Genomic DNA, 22667 nt, shown 5'->3' with positions numbered 1-22667 from the left:
GTACAGGAACAAAAGCCAGAGGCTGGTATTGAGTGAGGTCTTCTATCACTCTCCACCTTATTGTTTGGCACAGATCCTCCCACTGAACCCTGCCCTAGCTAATTCATCCAACTCAAGTGGGCCATCTCTCCAGCCTCGTGTTGAGGATCAAATCACAGTTGGAGGATAGAGTTTCAACACAGAAACTGGATGTCGACCTATAGCTACGAGAAAAGAAATATTTGAGACAAATAAATGTCAACCATTTACTTGAACAAAGAAGGACTCGTGAATTAGGCAGCACTGGGAAACAGAAGAGGGGATATCTGCCTATCAGTGGGCAGCAAGCTTTTGGTGGGCGGGCACAAAGTCTTAGTAGAGGGATCACCTGATTGGCTACATGTAGGTAACTGACTTTGCGTGGTGTGATGAGTTAGCTGCCTATGATTGGTTGGTGCATTTTTCTCTTATTGGTGAAATTCTCGTGTTCGTTATAATTCCAATTAGGTTCTGGATTAGGCAAGAATTTAAAATCCAGAGATCACCTCCATTGGCAGTAGGCAAATCTGTTTTTCTGAAAAACATTTGGTAAACAATGGTAAACACTTCAGGTTTTGAGAGCTATAGACTCGCAGTCACCACTACTCAATTCTGCCCTTATAAGCAGTCAATCTGTCACACAATCGCATGCTCATCAATAATACAAATTACTGGACACAAAGATGTCCAATAAAACAGTTGTTTTAAAGCAAGCAGAGATGACTCTGGTCAAAGGTGGGTGGACAAATTGCCCTTGAAGATCTCTTGGTAATTTGGTGTCAACTGTCCACGGAACGTCGTGGGAAGGTGCCATGCAATGCCAGTCTACTCAAACGTTACCAAGTTCCTGGCAGCTTTCAGGCACGTGGGAGGATCCAACTGAGCAACCCAGTTTGCAAACTTTTTGAAGTGGGTCCTTTCTGCTCTTCTCTTCAGTCCTCCAGGTTCTAGCTCAGGGCCTCAGCTACATAGCAGAGTCGCAATGTGATTGGGTGGGTCACTTGGGGCCAAGCGCGCACTCGGGCGAAGGTGAGAGCAGCTGAAAAGTTGGAGCCCAATCAGCGCGGAGTTGAGCGCTCATACCCCAACCTTCAGGTGACCCCGCGTGGCGGCGGCGGCAGCAGTAGGCAGAGGCAGCGGCGGCTGCAGCGACCAGAGCCCGCAGCGGCTCCGAGCGCCTCCGGGAGGACAAGCGACGAGCTTGGAGAATCGTCATCCGCTAGCTGTCCGCCAGCTTCGCCAGCTTCGGCGGCCGGGGCTGGCTTGGAAGAAGCGAGCGAGCCCGAACGCGGCTTCTTCGGCTCGGTGCCCAGCAACACTGTTGCAGGCTGGGCTCTGGGCAGCCCCCAGAGTGCGGGCCCGCGCCACCGCCTTTGAACGCTGGGGGTGTGCGTGGCAGCGGCCGCGGTGGCGGCGGCGGCGAAGGCGGTGACCGGAGCGGCGAGTCGGTGCCGCCCGGGCTGCGCTTCGCCCCGGCAGCTTTGGCGGCGAGGACGCCCGTGGCTCAGGATGAGATCGGGGGGCACGCTGTTCGCCCTCATAGGCAGCCTGATGCTGCTGCTCCTCCTGCGTATGCTCTGGTGCCCAGCCGACGCGCCTGCCCGCTCCAGGTAATTCCCCGGCCTCAACTCGCCCCACCTGAAAGGTCCGGTGCGCCCACGCTGTGCTCTGGGTGTTGCTTCCAGGGGACGCCCGGAAAGATCCGGGTGACTGACCACTTTAGACTTTTGACTAAGCAGCTCCTTGAGGGTAGGGTGGAGATCAGGGGTCGCGGAGAGGCGACGCTTGGCCGGATGTCTTGGTTTGAAGTGGAAAGGGACACGTCGGGGTTGGGAGGGCTCCGGATAGTGCCTCTGTGGGCGAGGGAGCTGCAGAGCGGAACCTCCTGAAGAGGTTTCCCGCCAGGCTCCAGGACTCCCCCATTCTACTCCTGGTTTTGTCCTATGGGATTTTTCCTGTCTAACTTCAAGATTAGGGACCCATCCCGGGAGCTGGGGTGCACAAAGATGCTCTGATTACGTCTGGAGTGCAGTGCCCAGTCTGCCAGCCACACTGGCTTCCAACGCGGTGTAATAACTTAGTTTTCTCCCTGGCTGTGCAGGCTGTTGATGGAGGGAAGCAGAGAGGACACCAGTGGTACCTCAGCTGCACTGAAGACACTCTGGAGCCCGACAACCCCGGTACCACGCACCAGGAACAGGTACTAAGGCCACTAGGGACAGATGGACAAGGTCTGGGCAAGACTGCGAGACCCGTGGAACTCACTTGAGCGTTTTGCCTGGATATCTCTGTCTGTCTGTCTCTGTCTGTCTTTGACAGAGAGAGAGAGAGAGAGAGAGAGAGAGAGAGAGAGAGAGAGAGAGAGAGAGAGAGAGAGAGAGAGAGAGACTACGCACATCAACCTTTAAAAACACATCTCTCCATATCGGCTACACTTTCAAAGATGGGTACTGAATTCTGTAGATAAAGGTGTGTGGAAAACCCCAGAGAAGGCACTTGTCTATCTTTACTGAGAGATTTGGTTTGTGGGTTTTGTTTTCTGTTCTTTAAAGTGCATCTGTGTTGAGATCGAAGGAATACAATTCTTCAGTGTGTTTGTCCTGGATGAAAAAGAACTTACATTTCTTCCTTACTGTGGGTGTGTATTAATGTACAGTAATTATTGGATATCTATTATTCTGATTATAGAAATAACACAACTTAATATAGAAAGCCATAGGGGAAATACATAAGAGAATTTAATATTAACTCAGAGCCCAGACCCAGGTATCATTTTCAGGTTAGGACTACTTTATGTCTCTGTAATGTCTATTTCCTATATGTGAAAAGTACATGTGAGATTGTACTTTGTGTTTGTGTGTCATCTTTTTCCCCTAAAGGATCATAGGCCTGAACATGATTTTACCACCTCCCACCAATGTTGCTTGTTACTAGTTATTCACCATCTTAATATTCTGTAGTCTATTTAATAATTTTTTCTTTACTCATTTAAATGCTTTCCTATCTTCATTTCGTTTTGTTTGCTAGGAGACATTCTATTGAGTCTATCTTTGTATGTAAATCTTTATCTTCATTTCAGACTCATTTCCTTAGGAGGACTGATAGGAAGTTGGATTATTAGGTAAAAATGAACGTGCATTTAACGTTCTAAATCACGTTTCTTTCCAATTGCTTCCAAGAAGAGTTGAATCAATTTCTGCTTCCACACGTCCCCGGAGCAGGCTGCATCCTGTTCTGCTTTGTTATAACGATGGCAATTTTGTATACTGCCTCCCCCTCTCTCTTCCTCTTCATCCTTCTGTATATTCTTGGCTCTTGAATCCACCTTAATCTTCTGATTGCATGACTGGACATTGCTTTCCACAAGGCTCTGGGCCTGATCCTCAGAAAGATCTGGAAGTACTTAGAAGAAACTGCACTGAAGAATTATTGCCACAGGTGCCTCATTGGAATTCCCGAGTCTGGTAGGGACACTAGGAAATCCTGGAGTAATAAAACTCTTGATAAAAAGACTGATATGTGCTTGATTTCACCCAACTTTCTTGATTTCATGGAAGGAGTAGCTTTGCTTATGAAATGAGGGTGAGAGGACTTCTGCCCACAAGTCAGTCGTTGAACTATTATTGTTCATTCTGGGGGTTTCCTTTTGAGAAATCCAAAGCACATACTCCTTAGTTCTCTTGTCCCAGGTCTTTCCAGAGGTCACTAATTAATTTTTATTTCTTTGGCATCCTTCCTTTGAAAAATCTACTTGCTATACTTCTTGAACTAATATTGGCAATTTATATTTTTACTGAATATGGTCCATTTTTTAAAAAGATATTCTTTTTGTTTAAACCAGACTGCTGTGTTTGTGACAGAAAAAAAAACCTCTTTGTCCTTTGATCTATTTTATATCTTTCTCATTCATGATTTTTATTATTCATGGAGCAGGGGAGTAAATTGAAATTCACTACTGCTTGGCTATGTAGAGAAACTGGCAGTTTTTTCATGTCTCAGTGGCTGGCCTGCTCTTCCTTGTTACTGATCTTAGCAATATTAAGAGTAGCCATCATCCCTTGAATGCTTCTTGTGTAGCAGACACTGATCCAAGCACTTTATATTTATTAACTCATTTATGCTTTTGAACTGTTAGAAAAAACAGTTCTCCTCATTTTATAGATTGAGAAATTGAAACACACAAGATAATTTCCTGATGTTATAGAGTTGTGCAACCAAGAGTCAAATCCAGGTCACATGGAGCCAAGAGCCTGTTCTCAAACTCCTTTATGTGTACATGCATGTCTGTGGTGTGTGTGTGTGTGTGTGTGTGTGTGTGTGTGTATACTTGTGTGACAGTTTAAGCAACTCTTTCTGATAATATTCATTCTCTCTTAAAGTACACACTCCATGTATCAGATTGCCATTTTTGCCACTTCTTGTTTCTCTAAGATGGCATCTAGATACATAGGTGTAAAGGGGCATGGTATGTCTTAACTCTCCTATCTGCAAAATAACATCCCTTTTCTGCTTGGAGGCCACCCCCTCACCCCCCAGTCACTTTTCTGTTTGATGGCCAGCTTCCTGTCAGTGACCATTGTAAGAACTGCAGCTTCTGACTCTTGTTCTAGATGCTCTTGCTGCAGTCCCAGAGGCCAGAGGGCATCCTGATGCTACCTCTGGGGGATCTGCTGAAGATTTTCTTTCAGCCTGTCCTTGTCTGTCACTAAAATGTTTGCTTTTCTCTGTTGCAGGATATTTGATCATACTGTGAACCCCGAGATTGTATTATTTACTAGAGAAACCTGGTTTTAGTTATGGGTGTTGCTGAGTTCTAGCACGTGTGCTTAATCCAGGAGCCTTTTGGTTACTTTAAACAGGATTAAATGGAATCATAAGTCAAGAGGAGGAGCAAGCCACAGTTGGCAGGGAGTGAGCATAGGCCAAAACCACAGAGAGGAAGAGGAGGACAGGAGGACTAATAGAGAGCCACACAGAAAATAGAAGGAAGGAACATTCTGTTTGAAGGGTTTCTGAGACAGTGTGAAGAAGTTCTCTTTTCTTTTGTGATGTTGTTTGGGGAGGAAGGTCAGCTGGGTGCTTTCTCTGCCTCTTTGAGCCAGCAGGTTGTCACCACAGCATCTGGCTTCCAAGCCTTCACTGGTAAAATCCAATGATTGTTTTTGTTGTTTGTTTGTTTTAAATTGGAGGAGTTAGCAACCCCCTTCTGCCATTGCTACCTCAAACTTAACCCTGTATAGTCCCAACCTTCTCTCAGTAAGTCAGAACCCATGGCTGCCCTTTTCACCCCAATGTAAATACAGCCTTGATTAAAACATAAGCTTTAATGTAAGTTATGGGAAGTAGAGGGAAGGGACTGGGGAAGTGGCTACCCAGTGAGGTGGTTGAATGGGAAAGGAGGCAGGTGTATAAGCGCCCTCTGCAAAGTTCTCTGGTAACTGCAGCAAGATCTGTTGTTTGAAGGGGAAATCTTTTTTTTTTTTTTTTTTTAAGTAAAAACATGCTTTATTTATGAATACCATTTTAATGGTCTTAACTCTAAGGCTAGGCAAATTTCATCACCAAAGATCAGTTCTCCATGTATGATTTTTTTTAATTAGGTATTTTCCTCATTTACATTTCCAATGCTATCCCAAAAGTCCCCCATACCCTCCCTCCCCCCCACTCCCCTACCCACCCACTCCTACTTCTTGGCCCTGGTGTTTTTTTAAGATATTTTCTTCATTTACATTTCAAATGCTATCCCCTTTCCTAGTTTCCTCTCTGAAAGTCTCCTATACGCTCCCCCCTCCCCCTGCTCCCCAACCCACCCACTCCCGCTTCCTGGACCTGGCATTCCCCTATACTGGGGCATATGATCTTCGCAAGACCAAGGGCCTCTTCTCCCATTGATGGCTGACTAGGCCATTTTCTGCTACATATGCAGCTAGAGACATGAGCTCTGGGGGTACTGGCTAGTTCATATTGTTGTTCCACCTTTCAGCTCTTTGAGTGCTTTCTCTAGCTCCTCCATTAGGGGCCTTGTGTTCCATCCAATAGAAGGCTGTGAGCATCCACTTCTGTATTTGCCAGGCACTGGCATAGCCTCGTAAGAGACAGCTATATCAGGATCCTGTCAGCAAAATCTTGTTGGCATATTCGATAGTGTCTGGGTTTGGTGGTTGTTTATGGGGTGGATCCCCGGGTGGGGCAGTCTCTGGATGATCCTTCCTTTGAAGGGAATTCTTATGTCTCCTTTCTCCCTGCTCCCGTCAGTAAAACCTTTGCAGACTGTCCATGTACACCACGTCTGTGTACCCCACACCTGTGTACCCCATGTCCATGTACCCCACTGGGTATTTCTAACTGCCTAGGAGACGGCCATGCATTAAAGACAGAGAAGAAGACACACTAAGAATTAAAATATAACAATAAATTCTTTCTTTTTCACATAAACTTTGTCAAAGTCTGTTCTGGCCTTTTTGGATTTACATTTCCTCAAACGTATTTCTGTGCTCCATTTTATTTGAAGTTTTTAAAAAGTTATTCTTCTTTTCCAATGTCTTGAGCTGCAGGGTTGATTTTTTTTTTTATGTGCTTTTTCCTTTCTCCTTATAATGAAAAAGTTTGGTACTATACATTTTCCTTGGAATGGAGCTTTGGAATTGTGATATTATGGATTGAACTCATAGTCTCATGCATGTTAGACTGTACCACTGAGCCATTTACCTAGCCATAGACACATTTTAAAAGTTTTAAGACATAGTATTCAAACTATATATATATATATATATGTATGTATATGTATATATATACATACATATATATATACACACATACATACATACATATATATATATATATATATATATATATACATACACACACATATATATATAGTGTCTAGGGGCTTAAGGGTTGGCTCAGTGACAGCGATGGCTCAGTGGCTAAGAACATGTACTGCCTTTGCAGAGGACCCAAGTTGGGTTCTCAGCATTCATTTTGAACGTCACCTCTAGCTTCAGCTCTTGGAACTCCTGGCCTCTGTGAGTAGCAACACTCACAAGCACACACCCATATACAGATCCCTGTGCCCCACACCACATAATTAAAAGTAATAAAGCAAATATCAAATATATTATCGGTTGGGGACAGGAACATTTATTTACAATAACATTTAAATCATTTTTGTTTTTATCTCCTAAGCAGTTGAATTTTTCTTGAATATTAGTATTTTCTTAAATGATATCAATTTTATTTTTGAGTATAAGAGAAACATTTTGAGTATAAGAGAAACCTATCAAAATTCTGCTGCAGTATCAATGAGTGAGTTCCTAAGTAGTCAATTATTAGACATGAGGAATTGGATGGTTAGCACAGATATCCTTCATGGGAACTACACAAATGCTCACTGTGGCTTGATACCCATTTGTAGCAGTTTCCTCTGGGGTTTCAACATCAATGATGATGAGCTGGGGTCTTGTGGCTTCCTGGTGCTTTCTGACCATCAGCAGCTATTCTTCGGATGTTCTGGCTAGTTGGTGTCTGTCTTGGCCTACCTGGAGTACCCGAACAGTGAATTTTCCAGAATGTTGGGACCAAATCTTCACTTTTAATTTGTCTGGTGTTCACTTTAATGACCTTTCTCTTTAGGTTATTGAGACCAGTGCTTGGCTTGTGTCAGTTTAAGAACTGGGGGCAGTCAGAGTTCAGATTTCAACTGTAGTACATTCACATGACCCTACAAGTATTTCTGAGAACTCTTATATGTTTTAAATGAATACATAGAAAAGAAAAGTCCCAGGTATTTCAACTCCCAAAAGATAGCTCATATTTTCCCTTCTCTCTCTCTCTCTCTCTCTCTCTCTCTCTCTCTCTCTCTCTCTCTCTCTCTCTCTGTGTGTGTGTGTGTGTGTGTGTGTGTATGCATTTTTGGGGTACAGAATACAGAATGACAACTTTGAACATCATCTGGGCAATTGTAATGACTTTTCTTCTGCAGCATGCTTTTTGAGGCACAGTAGTAAAATGTAGAGATCTTTCCTTAAAGTACATTTTTTGTCTGTGTGCCACATAGGTTATTTATCATCTCTGATTTTGGCTTGTACCCTGAATGTGCTTTGTCCTCTGATTATTTGAATAAATTCTAGAAGCAGAGGTGCTTCATAGTGGAACATTTAAATGCTGATGTGGTTTGTGTAAAAATCTGTCACGATGCCTCTTCTAATTTTAGCAGCATGCAAGAGTGACAGCTGACCTGAACTCCAAGAGGGTTTGTATCCCCCACTGTGACTTTTAAAACTTCATCCTTAAGAAACAAAATTAATACCTTAATCTGGACTTGTTTACCCATTGTGGTAGGTTTTATTGTTAACATTTTGACATTTATATTTTTTCTTTTCTAAATTGACTTTTGATATCTTTCCACTGGTATTTGATTTTCATTTCTGATTTTTGAGAAGTTCATGTATATCACATGTATGAGATTTATGCTCTGTGCATAAAACATTTCCTAGCTTTTATTAATGTCTAATTGTTAGTTATTGCTATTATGTACTTGGTAGAAGTTTTCAGTCTCTCTCTTGCTGTATCCCTCATCTTTACCTTCTCTTCCCAGTTTTATTTTTCTTTTCTTTTCTTTTTTATTAGGTATTTTTCTTTATTTACATTTCAAATGCTATCCCCTTCCTGGTTTCCCTTCCAAAAACCCCCTCCCGCCTCTCCCTTCCCCTGCTAACCAACCCATCCACTCTCACTTCCTGGTCTTGGCATTCCCCTACACTGAGGCATCGAGCCTTCACATGACCAAGAGCCTCTTCTCTCATTGATGTCCCACAAGGTCATCCTCTGCTACGTATGCAGCTGGAGCCATGGGTCCCTCCATGTGTACTCTTTGCTTGGTGGTTTAGTTCCTAGGAGCTCTGGGGTTACTGGTTGGTTCATATTGTTGTTCCTCTTATGGGGCTGCAAACCCCTTCAGCTCCTTGGGTCCTTTCTCTAGCTCCTCCATTCTATGTGTGTATGAATCTTTGACCCTAAAGTAAGTATATATCTGTAGTTTAAAACTACGTAATTTGAGAATACTGAAACTGACCCACTGCAGCTTATTTCAGATACAGCGTAAGAGGTGGTATTCTTACCTGTTGTTATTTTCTTAATAAATGCTTTCTTCTTTGAAAATTCTTTCCTAATATAAACCTAATTATTGCTTAAAAACCTAGAAGCATTGGTTTGATCCCCTTGTAAATGCCTGACATATGCCAACTTAAATTAGGCTGTCCTTATTTCTTCTTCATTTTTATTTCTTCCTTGGTCAGTTGGCATAAACCTTTCATTTTAGCCATGGGGTGTACATGTCAATCTCTATGAAACCCTGGTACTCAGTTCCAGGATAGCAATTCCATTTTCTTTGTTTTTTTCCTTAATACTTTTCGTTGTTGCTATTTTGGAATTTAAGGCTTTGTGAATGCTAGGCAGGAGCTCTGTCACTTCCTCTTTTTAAGACTTAAAATATTTTCCCCTAAGACTTTGCAAACATTGTTCCCTATTTTCTGACATTTCTACCTCAGAATGAGAGACCTTGACAATTTTCTTTTCATAGCTTCTGAAGGAATTGACTTAATTGTTTGTTTTACTTTATACTGACAGCAAATTTTAAAGGCTGGTGAGATAGCTTAGCAGCTCAAGTACATCCTGTGCGACCCTGAGGCCCAGAGTTTGGGTTCCTAGAACCCACATGCATGCTGGATGAGCATGGTGACTGTGTATCTAGTTCTCAAAAGAGACACTGAATTTCCATATCATGCTGGCTAGATTAGTTGTATTGTCAATCTCTTGGATTAATTGAGAAGCCCTTCCTTAACGAATTAGGAGTAGAGTTGTTGAGGAAGGTTCTAGATTTCAACTTCATGCCTTCACGTGCATACATGTGTACTTGGTTTCCTTGCACGCTTGCACATTCAAGCCCTGACTCATATCGCACATGGAATCCCAAGACCTGGGAGGTAAAGACAGGAGGATTATGTGTTGAAGGCCACTTTGGGCTACATGAGACTGTGGCTCAAAACACCAAAAAACAAACAAACAAACAACAAACAAACAAACAAACAAACAAACCAAACCTCAAATACTCCACAATGTTATGTCTACACAATAGTCCCTTTAGATGAATGGTGTCTCTTTAGGCATCAGGCTTAGCTAATTTAAAATTAGAAGACCTTGTGATTTTCTCTGTGTGGTTGTTTCAGGAGTTCCCAGGTCTGCCTGACCTCTGTGATGTGGCTCAGGGTTTTCTGTCTCTAATTTCTGTCAATGTTTTCTGCTCCATGTGGACTCTTGACTTTTCCTTCACTTGTATTCTTCCTTTGCCCTTTTCCCTGCCTCTAGGGATGGGTTTTACATGTGTTCTCAGTGTTACTGAATTATTAACCAATAGCATCTGCTCTCATTTTTGTCCCCTTTAAATTAGTAAATGGGTTACAGATTTTGTTATTTATTACCCTTTCCTCTAGGTTGTACCATAACGTAACAGCTTCTCTCACAGAAAAGTCGTCTTAATTTTCTTAGTTTAAAAAAAAAAACTATTATTTGTGTGTGTGCATTTATTTGTCTGTGTTTGTCTCTACATATGTCTGTGCAAGCATGTGTAAGCCAGAAGTCAATGTGGGTTGTCTTCCTCAATCACACCCCATGTTATTTTCTGAGAAAGAGTCTCTCACCAAATCTCACTGATTCAGCTCGACTGGCTGGCCAGTGAGCTCTGGGAGTCTTCCTGCCTCTGTGTCCTTATCTAAAGGAGTTTTAATCCAGGTACACACCACTATACCCAGCATTCTGTGGGAGTGGTGATGACCAAGCTCCCAGACCGAGTTTCTCCCTTTAGCTTCACTTTGCTTACTCTGTTTACTTGTTGTGGTGGTTTGAAAGAAAATGGCCCCCTGAGGCTCATAGGTGGTGACATTATTAGGAGGTGTGTTCTTGTTGGAGTAGGTGTGGCCTTGCAGAATGAAGTGTGTCACTGGGGATGAACATTGAGGTCTTAGATGCTGAAGCCAGGCCCAGTGTGACAATTCACTCCTGATGCCTGCAGATTCATATATAAAAAACTCTTGGCTACCTCCTCAGCACCATGTCTCCTGCATGCCACCATGCTTCCTGCCATTGCAATAATAGATTAAATCTCTGAACTATAAGCCAGGTTCAATTAAATGTTTTCCTTTACAAGAGTTGCTGTGGTCATGGTGTCTCTTCATAGCAATAGAACCCTAAGAGACTTGTGTATATTAAGAATATGAAACACTTGCTTTCTAAAAGCTTTTTCTATAGCTAATTGTAAACATTTTTAATAGAAATTTATAATTTCTCCTTTAAAAGCAATTGACTGTTCCTACAATGTAGTCTCAGAATTTTGTGACATTTTTTAAGAGTTTGCTGTTTAGTTTAGGTACCACTAAAGGAGGGGATCTTCTACCATCATGATGTCACCAAACTGGAGACATTAGGACCTCTTGTTCTCAACCAAGAGCCTCCTTCTCAGAGCATATATGAAATGCAAGGCTGAGCCATAAAGCTCTCCAACAAATACCTACATTTAAAACTGTGGATCTGAAAAAAAAGTACAATAAAATAGTTTGCTATTTATCAGTTTTTCAATTCTAGAGCCCTACACTGCCTTTTACAGTCATGTTTTGGCCTTAATGCCTGTAACTTGAATGTATTCCCTGCTGTCAGGAATGGTGCATGACAAATGCCACTCAAATCCCCAGAAGAGCGAACTCACCCAGCTCTGTGGCAGATTATAATAATTGATTGATTTCCTTTCTAATTCTTCCCACGACGTTATTTTACAATTATGTAAACTGTGTAACATAATATATAATAACATAAACACAATTAACATATAACATAATATATTATAGTTGAGACCTGTTCTTGAGGGGAGAGAGAGAGAGAGAGAGAGAGAGAGAGAGAGAGAGAGAGAGAGAGAGAGAGAGAGAGAGAGAGAGAGAGAGAGCCCAGACAGCGCTCTTCCTGCCTCAGGAAGCAGGTTCCTTCTTGTGTGGGAGAAGAGACCTGACTTTCTGGTCTGAGTGGAAAGAGGGGCAGACTGTGGGTGGGAAGCCAATGTCAGCTTCTCTACTATTTTTCTCTGGTCTCGCTCTGTTTCACAGATGAAATCTACACCTCCTGCGGGCACTTCCCGCACATTCTCTATCTCCACAGCTCATGAGTAGAATAGCATTTCTTCTCCAAAGGGAATGAGCTTCTAAAGTGGACAGTACGTGCCACCTACCCTTGGGATTGTCATTTTGGGTAGACTTTGTGTGTCCTTTGGAGGATGTAAACAGTTCAGGAGAAGGAAAATCACGGAACATCTACTCTCTATGGTTGAATCCTGAAAATTGTAATAATTGGAGTTGGGTGGGTTTTTTTTTTGGCATTTTGTTGTATATGATCAAACTGGCATCATGACTGCAGGCTGTAGAACACTCAAGAGCAGGGTGCATTAGAAGCCTGTGAACTAAGCACCTCCCCACTCTAGCCCCAGACAGAGGAAGGCTGCTGAATTCTCCTCCCAAGAGTAAAGCATCATCACTTCTGAACAGGTCTTTGCTTCTTTGCTATGAGAAGTAAGGAGACTAATGTGCTCTGATGTTTAAGTCCATACATGTCCTTGAGTCTGTTGTTTACTTTAAAAGGAGGTTTGGGGTCTTGTATTCTACCTCCTTATCTTAATTTAACTCCCCAAGAATCTCTTGGTTATTCTGGTTTGCTTCCTCTGTGGATCTGTTCTTTGACTTCTGTGTCTCTACATAAGCTGTCCTATTTTGGAAAAGATTCAGAGCATGTGTCCCAAGAAGCTTGTCCCAGTAGAGGCTTCTGAGTACAGACTGCTCTTCCTCCTGGAGGCTTCCGAGTGTGGGCTGCCGTTCCTCCTGACTTCTCTGGGTTTGTTCCCCCATGGTAGGAGTGCCAGGGGAGCTTGAAGGGCAGGAAGAATGTTCTATTGTTTTCTCCCTCTTCAGGGTGTGGGAGTAGAGCAAGGAGTTCATGAAGAAATGGTGTCTCTGTGACCATCTGTCCCCAGAGGCTGTTGGAGTCAAAAATAAGAATTTTATTTTCTATCATGTTTATGGGAATTCACTATCATTATCCCTTGATGTTCAAGGGAAATGGGTTCCCCAAAATCCAGTTGAATATCACAATCCAAGTGTTCAAGTTTCTAATACAAAACTGTAGTGTTTATTCACAATCTATGACTATCTTTTGCATACCTAAATCACCTTGCTATGACTTAAGAGTGTGTAATGAAATGCAGATGCTATGTGCAGTTGTTACACAATATTGCCCAGAGAATAATGACAAGAAAAAATCCTGTGCATATTTAATACAGGTCCATATCCTCCTCACCCATCATCTCTCTCTCTCTCTCTCTCTCTCTCTCTCTCTCTCTCTCTCTCTCTCTCTCTCTCTCTCTCTGTGTGTGTGTGTGTGTGTGTGTGTGGTGCACAGAGACTGTTACTGTGTGAGTGCAGGTACACCTGACGAATCATACATGCAGAAGGCAGATGACAGTCTGAGTCAGTCTTCACTCTTCATCTTACCTGAAGAGTGTCACTGTTTTTCAGCTGCCTAGGCAAGACTGGCCTGCAGCTGCTGGGGATCCCCGTCTCCAACTCCTGTCTTTCCACAGGTGTGCTGGGATTCCAGAGGCTCACGCTATGTGTCTGAATTTTATGTGAGTTCTAGGGTTTTAGACTTGGGTCCTCTTGTATAGCAAGTGCCTTTACTCAATGAGTCATATCCCCGCCTTCCCATTCATATTTTCTGTCTCTGTTTGGTGAGGTTCACAGACAGGAAGGGTTGACTGCACTGAGTATATTTCTTTCAAAAAAGGGACTGGGATGATTTCCCAAGACTAGAAAACGTTCATCAGACAACTATTGACCTGAATGGCAGAGGCAAGGCTACTGACATCTCCATTGTTAATCCCAATTGCCTTTTGTTCAGTGGCCCACACTTCTTTTTCCACTATTCTATTAACAGTCATTTCCTTGAACTAACAGGGATTAGGATGAATTTGAAATACTAAAATCCCTGGTTACATTGGAGGGATGAGCTCTCTTGGACAGATGGGATGTTGGAGAATTACTGGTTGACAGCAGAAGTATTGGGCAGAGGCCTGGGCCCCAGAGAAAGAACCTCAAGAAATGAAAGAAGTGCATACCAGGTGCAGTGATTGGTTTTAGTCAGTCTTTAGGGGCTTCATGGCTTAAGGTTTTACCACCTCATTTGGGGCAGGAAGAGAAACACCCTCCAGAGGCCCTGAGGCTTGGGAAATAAACTGCAGAAAGGGAGTCTTATTCCCGATGCCTTGTTTTGTGGATTCTGCTATCCTTATGATGGTGTGCTAGCCTTCTGTAGCTGACAAAAGAGCTGAGGAGAAACAAGTTAAAGGAGAAAAGACATTTCAGTCTACAGTTCGGAGGGCTCGGTCCATGACCACCTTGCCCCTGATGCTTTAGGCCTGAGGTGTGCTATATAGCCTGGTGGTGATGTGGTGAGGTACAGCTGCTCAGGTCATGGCAGTCAGGAAGAACAGAGCCTCTGGGGGAACATGGATGCTCCAACGGATTGCCTACCAGAGACCTGCCTCCTCCAGGCAGGCCTATCTTCTTTTTAATTTTTATTTTTTATTAAACTTATAAAATTTATTTTAAAATATACAACTCAGTATTGACTTTTTTTTCCCAGACAGGGTTTCTCTGTATATAGCTCTGGCTATCCTGGAACTCACTTTGTAGACCAGGCTGGCCTTGAACTCAGAAATCCGCCTGCCTCTGCCTCCTGAGTGCTGGGATTAAAGTCATGTGCCACCACGTCCAGCAGTATTGACATTTTTAAGTCATAAAAATAATTTATAATGGTTAAATGCCTCTTAAATATATATGATACCTTCTGAAGCTAAAAGTAATAAGCATTCGACCATTTTTAAAAATCTATTTGGAACATTAAACATGATTGAAGTTGGAAAAAAAGCTCTTATGGCATCCTCTATGAAAGGAAATTATGAAAAGATCCTGATTAGACAGAAACTGTTCCATCTCCAAGGGAGAAAACTGTGTAACTGTGCCTTCATAGAATGAATTGGGTAGTGTTCCATCCGATTATGTTTTGTGGAATAGTTGGAAGAGTATTGGTATTAGGTCTTCTTTGAAGGTCTGATAGAATTCTGGTACTGGGCTTTTGGGGGGGGCTTTTAATGACTGCTTCTATTTCTTTAGGGGTTCTGGGACTGTTTAGATGGTTTATCTGACCCTGATTTAACTTTGGTATTTAGTGTCTGTCTAGAAAATTGTCTATTTCATCCAGATTTTCTAGTTGCGTTGAGTATAGGCTTTTGTAGTAGGATCTGATGATATTCTGAATTTCCTCAGTTTCTGTTGTTATGTCTCCTTTTTCATTTCTGATTTTGTTAATTTGGATACTGTCTCTGTGATCTCTGGTTAGTCTGGCTAAGGGTTTATTTATCTTGTTGATTTTCTCAAAGAACCAGCTCTTGGTTTTGTTGATTCTTTGTATACTTCTTTTTGTTTCTACTTGGTTGATTTCATCCTCAAATTTGATTATCTCCTGCTGTCCACTCTTTTTGGGTGTGTTTGTTTCTTTTTGTTCTAGATCTTTTAGGTGTGCTCTTAAGCTGCTAGTGAATGCTCTCTCCAGTTTTTTTTTTTTGTCTTGTTTTGTTTTGTTTTTGAGGCACTCAGAGCTGAGTTTTCCTCTTAGCATTCCTTCCATTGTATCCCATAAGTTTGTGTAGATTGTGCCTTCATTTTCATTAAATTCTAAAAAGTTTTTAATTTCTTTATTTCATCCTTGGCCAAGTTATCATTGAGTAGGGTGTTATTCAGCTTCCATGTGTATGTAGGCTTTCTGTTGTTTTTGATGGTATTGAAGACCAGCATTAGTCCATGGTGATCTGATAGGATGCAAGAGATTATTTCAATCCTCTTGTATCTGTTGAGGCCTGTTTTGTGACCAATTATATAGTCAATTTTGGAGAAGGTAACATGAGGTTATAAGAAGAAGGTATATTCTTTTGTTTTAGTATGAAATGTTTTATAGATATTTGTTAAATCCATTTGTTTCATAACTTCTGTTAGTTTCAATGTGACTCTGTTTAGTTTGTGTTTCCAAGATCCATTGATGAGAGTGGGGTCTTCTACTATTATCGTGTGAAGTACAATGTGTGCTCTGAGCTTTAGTCAAGTTTCTTTTATGAATGTGGGCGCCCTTGCATTTGGAGCATAGATATTCAGAATTGAGTTCTTCTTGGTAGATTTTTTTTTTTTTGATGAGTATGAAGTGCCCTTCCTTATCCTTTTTGATAACTTTTGGTTGAAAGGTGCTTTGATTCGATATTAGAATGGCTACTCCAGCTTGTTTCTTGGAACCATTTGCTTGGAACATTGTTTTTTCAGCCCTTTACACTGAAGTGCATTTCCTGTATGCAGCAAAATGCTGTGTCCTGTTTACATATCCAGTCTGTTATTCTAGATTGTTTGATTGGGGAATTGAGTCCATTGATGTTAAGAGATATAGTGTTTGTTGCTTCCTGTTATTTATGATGGTATGTTTATGTTTGTGTGGCTATCTTCTTTTGAGCTTGTTGAAAGAATATTAATTTCTTGCTTTTTCTAGGGTGTAGTTTTTCTCCTTGTGTTTGTGTTTTCCATCTATTATCCTCTGCAGGGCTGGATTTGTGGAAAGATATTGTGTAAATTTGGTTTTGTCATGGAATACCTTGGTTTTTCCATCTATGGTAATTGAGAGTTCTGCTGGGTATAGTAGGCTGGCATTTGTGTTCTCTTAGGGTCTGTATAACATCTAACCAGGATCTTTTAGCTTTCATAGTCTCTGGTGAGAAATTTGGTGTAATTCTGATAGGTCTGCCATTACTTGACCTTTTTCCCTTACTGTTTTTAATATTCTTTCTTTGTTTTCTGCATTTGGTGTTTTGACTATTATATGACAGGAGGAATTTCTTTTCTGATACAATCTATTTGGAGTTTTGTAGGCCTCTTGTACATTTATGGGCATCTCTTTCTGTAGGTTAAGGAAATCTTTTTTCTATTATTTTGTTGAAGATATTTACTGGCCCTTTAAGTTGGGAATTTTCACTCTCTTCTATACCTATTATCCTTAGCTTTGGTCTTCTTTTTATCCTGGATTTCCTGGATGTTTTGGATTAGGAGCTTTTTGTATTTTGCGTTTTCTTTGACTGTTGTGTTCATGTTTTCTATGGTATCTTCTGCCCCTGAGATTTTCTCTTCTATCTCTTGTACTCTGTTGGTGATGCTTGCATCTATGACTCCTGATCTCTTTCATAAGTTTTTCTGTCTCCAGGGTTGTCTCCCTTTGTGATTTCTTTATTGTTTCTATTTCTATTTTTAGTTCCTGGACATTTTTGTTCAATTTCTTCACCTGTTTGGTTGTGTTTTCCTGCAATTATTTAAGAGATTTTTGTGTTTCCTCTTTAAAGGCTTCAAGCTGTTTACCTGTGTTCTCTTGCATTTCTCTAAGAGAGTTAGTTATTTCTTTCTTAAAGTCCTGTATAATCATCATGAGATATGATTTTAAATGAGAGTCTTGCTTTTCTGATGTGTTGGTGTATCCAGGGTTCACTGTGGTAAGAAAACTGGGTTCTGATGATGCAAATTAGTCTTGGTTTCTGTTACTTATGTTCTTCCTCTTGCCTCTCTCCATCTGCTTTTCTCTGGTGTTAGCTGGTCTTCCTGTCTCTGACTGTGGCTTGTCTCTCCTTGCAAGCTTTTGTGTCAGAATTCCTAGAAGACTGTTCTGTCTGTGTGGAATTTGGGTATGTACAGCTGTGGCACAGGATAAGCCCAGGGTGCAGATGGAAACTGGATGGATCCTGTTTCAGGCTGCTCCGTGGTTCCTGTGACCTGGGGGCTCCCGGCAGGTCCCTCTGAGAAGAAGTGGTGGTCTTCCCTGTGCTCACAGGCTTGTCATCACTCCTCAGAGACCCGCTCTCTCCATGCGGTATTTGTATAAGGAGTGCACAGGATCAGCTCCAGGAACCGTAGCACAGGATCCACAACTTTGTTCAGCAAGGTCTACTGACTGGTGCAGGCAGAAACCCGAAGCCTTTTTCCAGTGGTTTTTCTAGAGAGCATCCAATCAGTTTCCAGTCATTCAAGACTTCTTCAACTTTTGAAATAAACCTTTCCCCACTCCAAGGCTGGGGTGAAATCTCTAATTTCAAACACTCTGGACTTGGGCTCACTGTCTGCTGCCATCTTGTGGAACAGTGTCAGCCAGGCCTATCTTCTATCAGTCCATTTTATGCTGAATTAATACCCTCATGATTCAGTCATCTCTCTAAAACCCAGCTAGCAACCAAGCCCTAGATATCTCAGCCTTCAAGGATTCTTTTAGATTCAAACCAAAACAGTAGACTCTTCTGACATGTACTTATTGGCCCTATTCAGAGTGCTAGCCTGCCAGGACAGTTTAGCCTTCCATGGCTATAATTTTACATTTCTTTAAAAAATGTTTTTCATCAAGCATGGTAAGTGGTTTATACAGGCTCCAGATAATCTGTCGGTAATTCTTGGGAACATTCCTATCCATGACTATAATTATTTTTGAAGATACTTTTAAAGGGCACAACCTCTTATTTTGCAGTGGTTGTAAAATAATTGTGTTATCTTACCTTGCTAGTTAGTTGTTATTGTAAAGTACACTATAATTCTTCAACATATAATTTTTTTGATCTGCAGCCTTTGATGAAATTGAGGTCAGATCATTAATTCTGCAATTGATTAAAGTCTTTCATTGGTTTCTGGAGCCTTAATTGAGGCACAGGTGACACCTTCCCATTCTAACATTTGGAAGATGTAATATTTTGTATATTTCTTTTAGTGGTTTTGTCTCATTTTCTATTATTTTATGCAATAGAATACATAATTCTGAGCTTGTTATCATGGTATTTTTCCCCTTTTTTGATGTGTGTGGGGGGGGGGGTGTATGCATACATGTGTGTGTGTACATGAACATCTGTAAAGGCATTCATGCATGAATGTGCATATGAAGGCCAGAAAATGACATTATGCATCTTTCTCAACTGCTCCCTACCTTGGTGTTTGAGATAGGGTGTCTCACTGAACCCAGAACTCGCTGATTTAACTAGTCTGACTGGTCAGGGAACCCGCGATATTCTTCTGTTTCCAACTTCTCAGCACTGCAATTAAACACGTGCACTGCCAGGCCTGGCTTTTATATATACAGAGCTGCTGGGGACTCAAGACCACAACTTTGTTCAGCAAGGTCTACTGACTAAGTCACCTCTGTCTCCGCAGCCCTGATAATGTCTTTTGTACTTTCTTTGATCAAGAGAGTGCAGTATGTTCCTCCTTATAAGCAGAGACTTACTATTTGCACATTAATCTTCTGGACATATTTTTGTGGTTTTGACTAAAGAATCCCCTTAATACTCATGATTATTTTGGAGGTGACAAAGAGTTATATTGCTCATGTCTGAGAAATGCTCTTCACGCAGCAGACAGTGGTACTGTGTAGTCTGTACCTGGCTCACCTCTCTCATCAGTGTATTTTCTCTGAGCTATAACAGAAGCATGCTGGGACTTGTGGCCTTGCCTACACAATGAACTTAAATCTTTACCATCTCTCAATGATGAGAGATGAGACAGGTGTGATGAAATCTTCATGGCAAAGCATGCGAGACAACTAAACCAGAGTTTCTAGTTTGCATGTGAATACATAGACCGACTTAATGGTTGGAAAATGATGGATTAATTCTGCAAAGTTAAAAACTCCTGTCTAGAGGACTGGGGTGATGCTTCTATGGGTAAAGCAATGCCATGACTGCAGTTTGCATCCCCAGAAACTATGTGCACTCCAGGCAAAGGGGACAGATGCCTGTAACCCATTATTCAGGAGGCAGAAACAGAGGATCTTTGGGATAAGCAGCCTAGGTAGACAAGCTGTGACCTGACATCAGAAAGTTCCAGGTTCAGTTAGAGACCACATCTCTATAATTAAAGTAGAGAATGATGGGGGAAGGTACTCAAGGTCCTCTTCAAGCCTCTGCACACATGCACACATATATGTAAACACATCCACATCGGGATCCACACACTCAAGAAAACACCTTATTATCTGTAGTCATTTCTTATGAGGAAACATATGCGGTAATGTAGATAGGAAAATTCTTTAAAAACTTTTAATTAAGATGTGATGACATCACTTTATCCTTTCCATTTACCCGTTTTTGCCCCTCCCACATCCCCCACTTTCAAATAGGTGGTGCCACATATGTGCTTATACACAACCTGTTGGGCCTGTTGAGTGCTATTATCTGTCTAACTTCAGGGCTGACCGTCACCTTGTGCTGTGTAATCAATTTGTAGGATCCCCTCCAGGAAAGGTTAATTATCCCTCTCTTGACAGCCCTTAGTTGCCTGTAGTTCTTTGTCTAGGGACTGGAACTTCATGAAATTTCCCCGTTTCCAGTTTGCATGCTTATTGCTGTTGTCATCCTTCAGGCCTTGTTTAGACAGGCATGTTACTGAACTATCATGAAAGCAACTTCCCTGTCTTTTCTAGAGACACAGCATCACAGGAGATGTCTGGTCCTCTGGCTCTTACAGGCTCTTCTGTCTCATCTTTTGAAATTGTCCCTGAGATTTAGATGCAGGAGTTGCATTGCAACTGTCCATGTTGGGGGCTGTGTCCTTCATGGTCAGCTGATGTCTGAATTATGACCACTTGTGGTTTTTCTGTAATGGTCTCTGTTTGCTGAAAAGAAGAGCTTTTTTAATGCAGGGTGAAAGCTACACTTTTCTGTGGGTATAAGTTATAGACTGCAGTTAAGAATTATGTTGGACTAGTAAAATAGTATTGGTAGGTTTTCCTCTATGATCCATGACCTTACTGACTACAGGTAGTCTTGGCATATGGGTCATGGGTGTGGCCACAGCTGTCACCACTGGGTAGAACCATTGATTGCTCCCCTCCCTTGGTAGCTTGCACATCACCTTCTGGTATTATACACACTGAGTGAAGGAAGAAGGATTTCAGGTTTATCTGAAGTGTGTGGTGTCTTCAGCAAGAGGGCTTACCTTCAGCCTCTGGGAGGAAAACAAGGTCAATGGTGAGAGCTCATTTTGGGTAAGAAGTCTATTAGTCAACCCCAGCCAACAACTCCAATGGAGAATTCTCATGCTTGGATCTTGGGGGTTTGTTAGATTGTCTACATCTCTTGAGGGAGTACTGTCAGCCCAAGTGGCATAATTTTGTTTAAGGTGTCTAATACTTGAATGTATTATGTACCTTTGGTAAATATAAAATAATTTGATTCCTGGAGACTTTATCAAGCAACCGTGGTTTTATGTGTCTCCCTTTTCACCCTCTCCTTCTATATTGCCCAGTTTCCTTTCTCCCCAACGAAATATTCCTCTCCATGCTTTTCCCATTTCCTCTAAGTCCCAAAACAAAGATGTAGAGACTAGCAATCGGAGTTAACCTTCCTTGCTTCTGTTAAGTTTTGAAAACTCAGAAACTCCATAGATTACTAGAAGCATTTGGTTGAAATGTAACTTTAGATAAATAATCATAAAGAATGCATCTTCAGAGCCAAGCATCAGTGTTGCTCAGATTTATGCTGGGCTGCCAGTAAAATGCTATTCCAAACAAAAATGACATATTTTAAGTTAAGAGGTATCCACATAAACATTCCAATTTTATATTATATCACTACTGCATGCACACTACTCTTATATATTTTAACCTTAGACTATTAGAAAAAGCTGAATCCTGAAAAAAAATGTTGATTATATAACATTTTTAACTATTACATAAGGCTTTCTCCATTTTTCTGTTTTATTCTTAGTCTCTCCTGGAGGGCTGGTTTGTTTTAAAATTTTAAATGATTTTAATTAATATTTATCTTATGCCCATTGGTGTTTTACCTGTGTGTATGTCTATGTGAAAGTGTGGCATCCCTTGTAACTGGAGTTACAGACAGCTTGCTATAAGCTGCCATGTGAGTGCTGGGAACTGAACCTGGGTCCTCTGGAAAAGCAGCCATTGCTCTTAACCACTGAGCTCTCTCCAACCCTGAAAATAAGTACTGTTGATGACTCCATCATGGTGTGATCCTGATGTGGTGTGGCCCAATGTGGAGTAAATGTCCATTTTTATAAGTACTTATGGATGACTGTGGAGTGTTACATCATATTAAAATTTTATATGATCCTTGCTATTGCTATAGAAACAATTGAAATCAGAACACAGCTGCTGTTTAGAGATCATCTTAAAAGTGGAACTTTCAGATAAGATTTTTATATAAAAATGTTTTATTGGGTAAGACAGAGTCTTTCAAGTGAAATTAATTAAATGAATTAACATATTTGGAAGTGAGATTTCCAGATGGTGGAGAGAGGATAGTCTCTTTAACAAATAATTGTGGCACATTTGGCTTACTTCATGCAACTAGATAAATGTCTACCAATTTCTTCTCTTTGCACTAGAATAGCACAGTCTAGGTCATTTATAAAGAACAGACACTTCACTAGGCTGGGAAGTCTAAGGACTTCCTTCTGTGTTATGTCATGGAGGAAAGAAGA

The 22667-nt window shown here is 41.4% G+C and overlaps 1 protein-coding gene across 2 annotated transcripts in view; it reads left to right on the top strand.

Annotated features, from left to right (window-relative positions):
- The first annotated feature begins 237 nt into the window (after positions 1–237).
- St8sia6 (ST8 alpha-N-acetyl-neuraminide alpha-2,8-sialyltransferase 6) overlaps positions 238–22667 on the top strand; it is a 143717-nt gene continuing 121287 nt past the window's right edge. Inside the window, exons 1-2 of one of the 2 annotated variants that reach the window (XM_006497477.2) lie at positions 238–1628; positions 2120–2218. In XM_006497477.2, coding sequence (XP_006497540.1) covers positions 1528–1628; positions 2120–2218 — 200 coding nt within the window. In that variant the 5' untranslated portion in view covers positions 238–1527. The remainder of the gene's footprint in view (positions 1629–2119; positions 2219–22667) is intronic. The other variant, NM_145838.1, reaches the window with a different exon arrangement.

Source organism: Mus musculus, chromosome 2 (genome assembly GCF_000001635.26).
Source record: "Mus musculus strain C57BL/6J chromosome 2, GRCm38.p6 C57BL/6J".
NCBI classification, from domain to species: Eukaryota; Metazoa; Chordata; class Mammalia; order Rodentia; family Muridae; genus Mus; species Mus musculus.
Note: the sequence above shows the minus strand (reverse complement) of the source record. Positions and strands in the feature narration are given on the sequence as shown.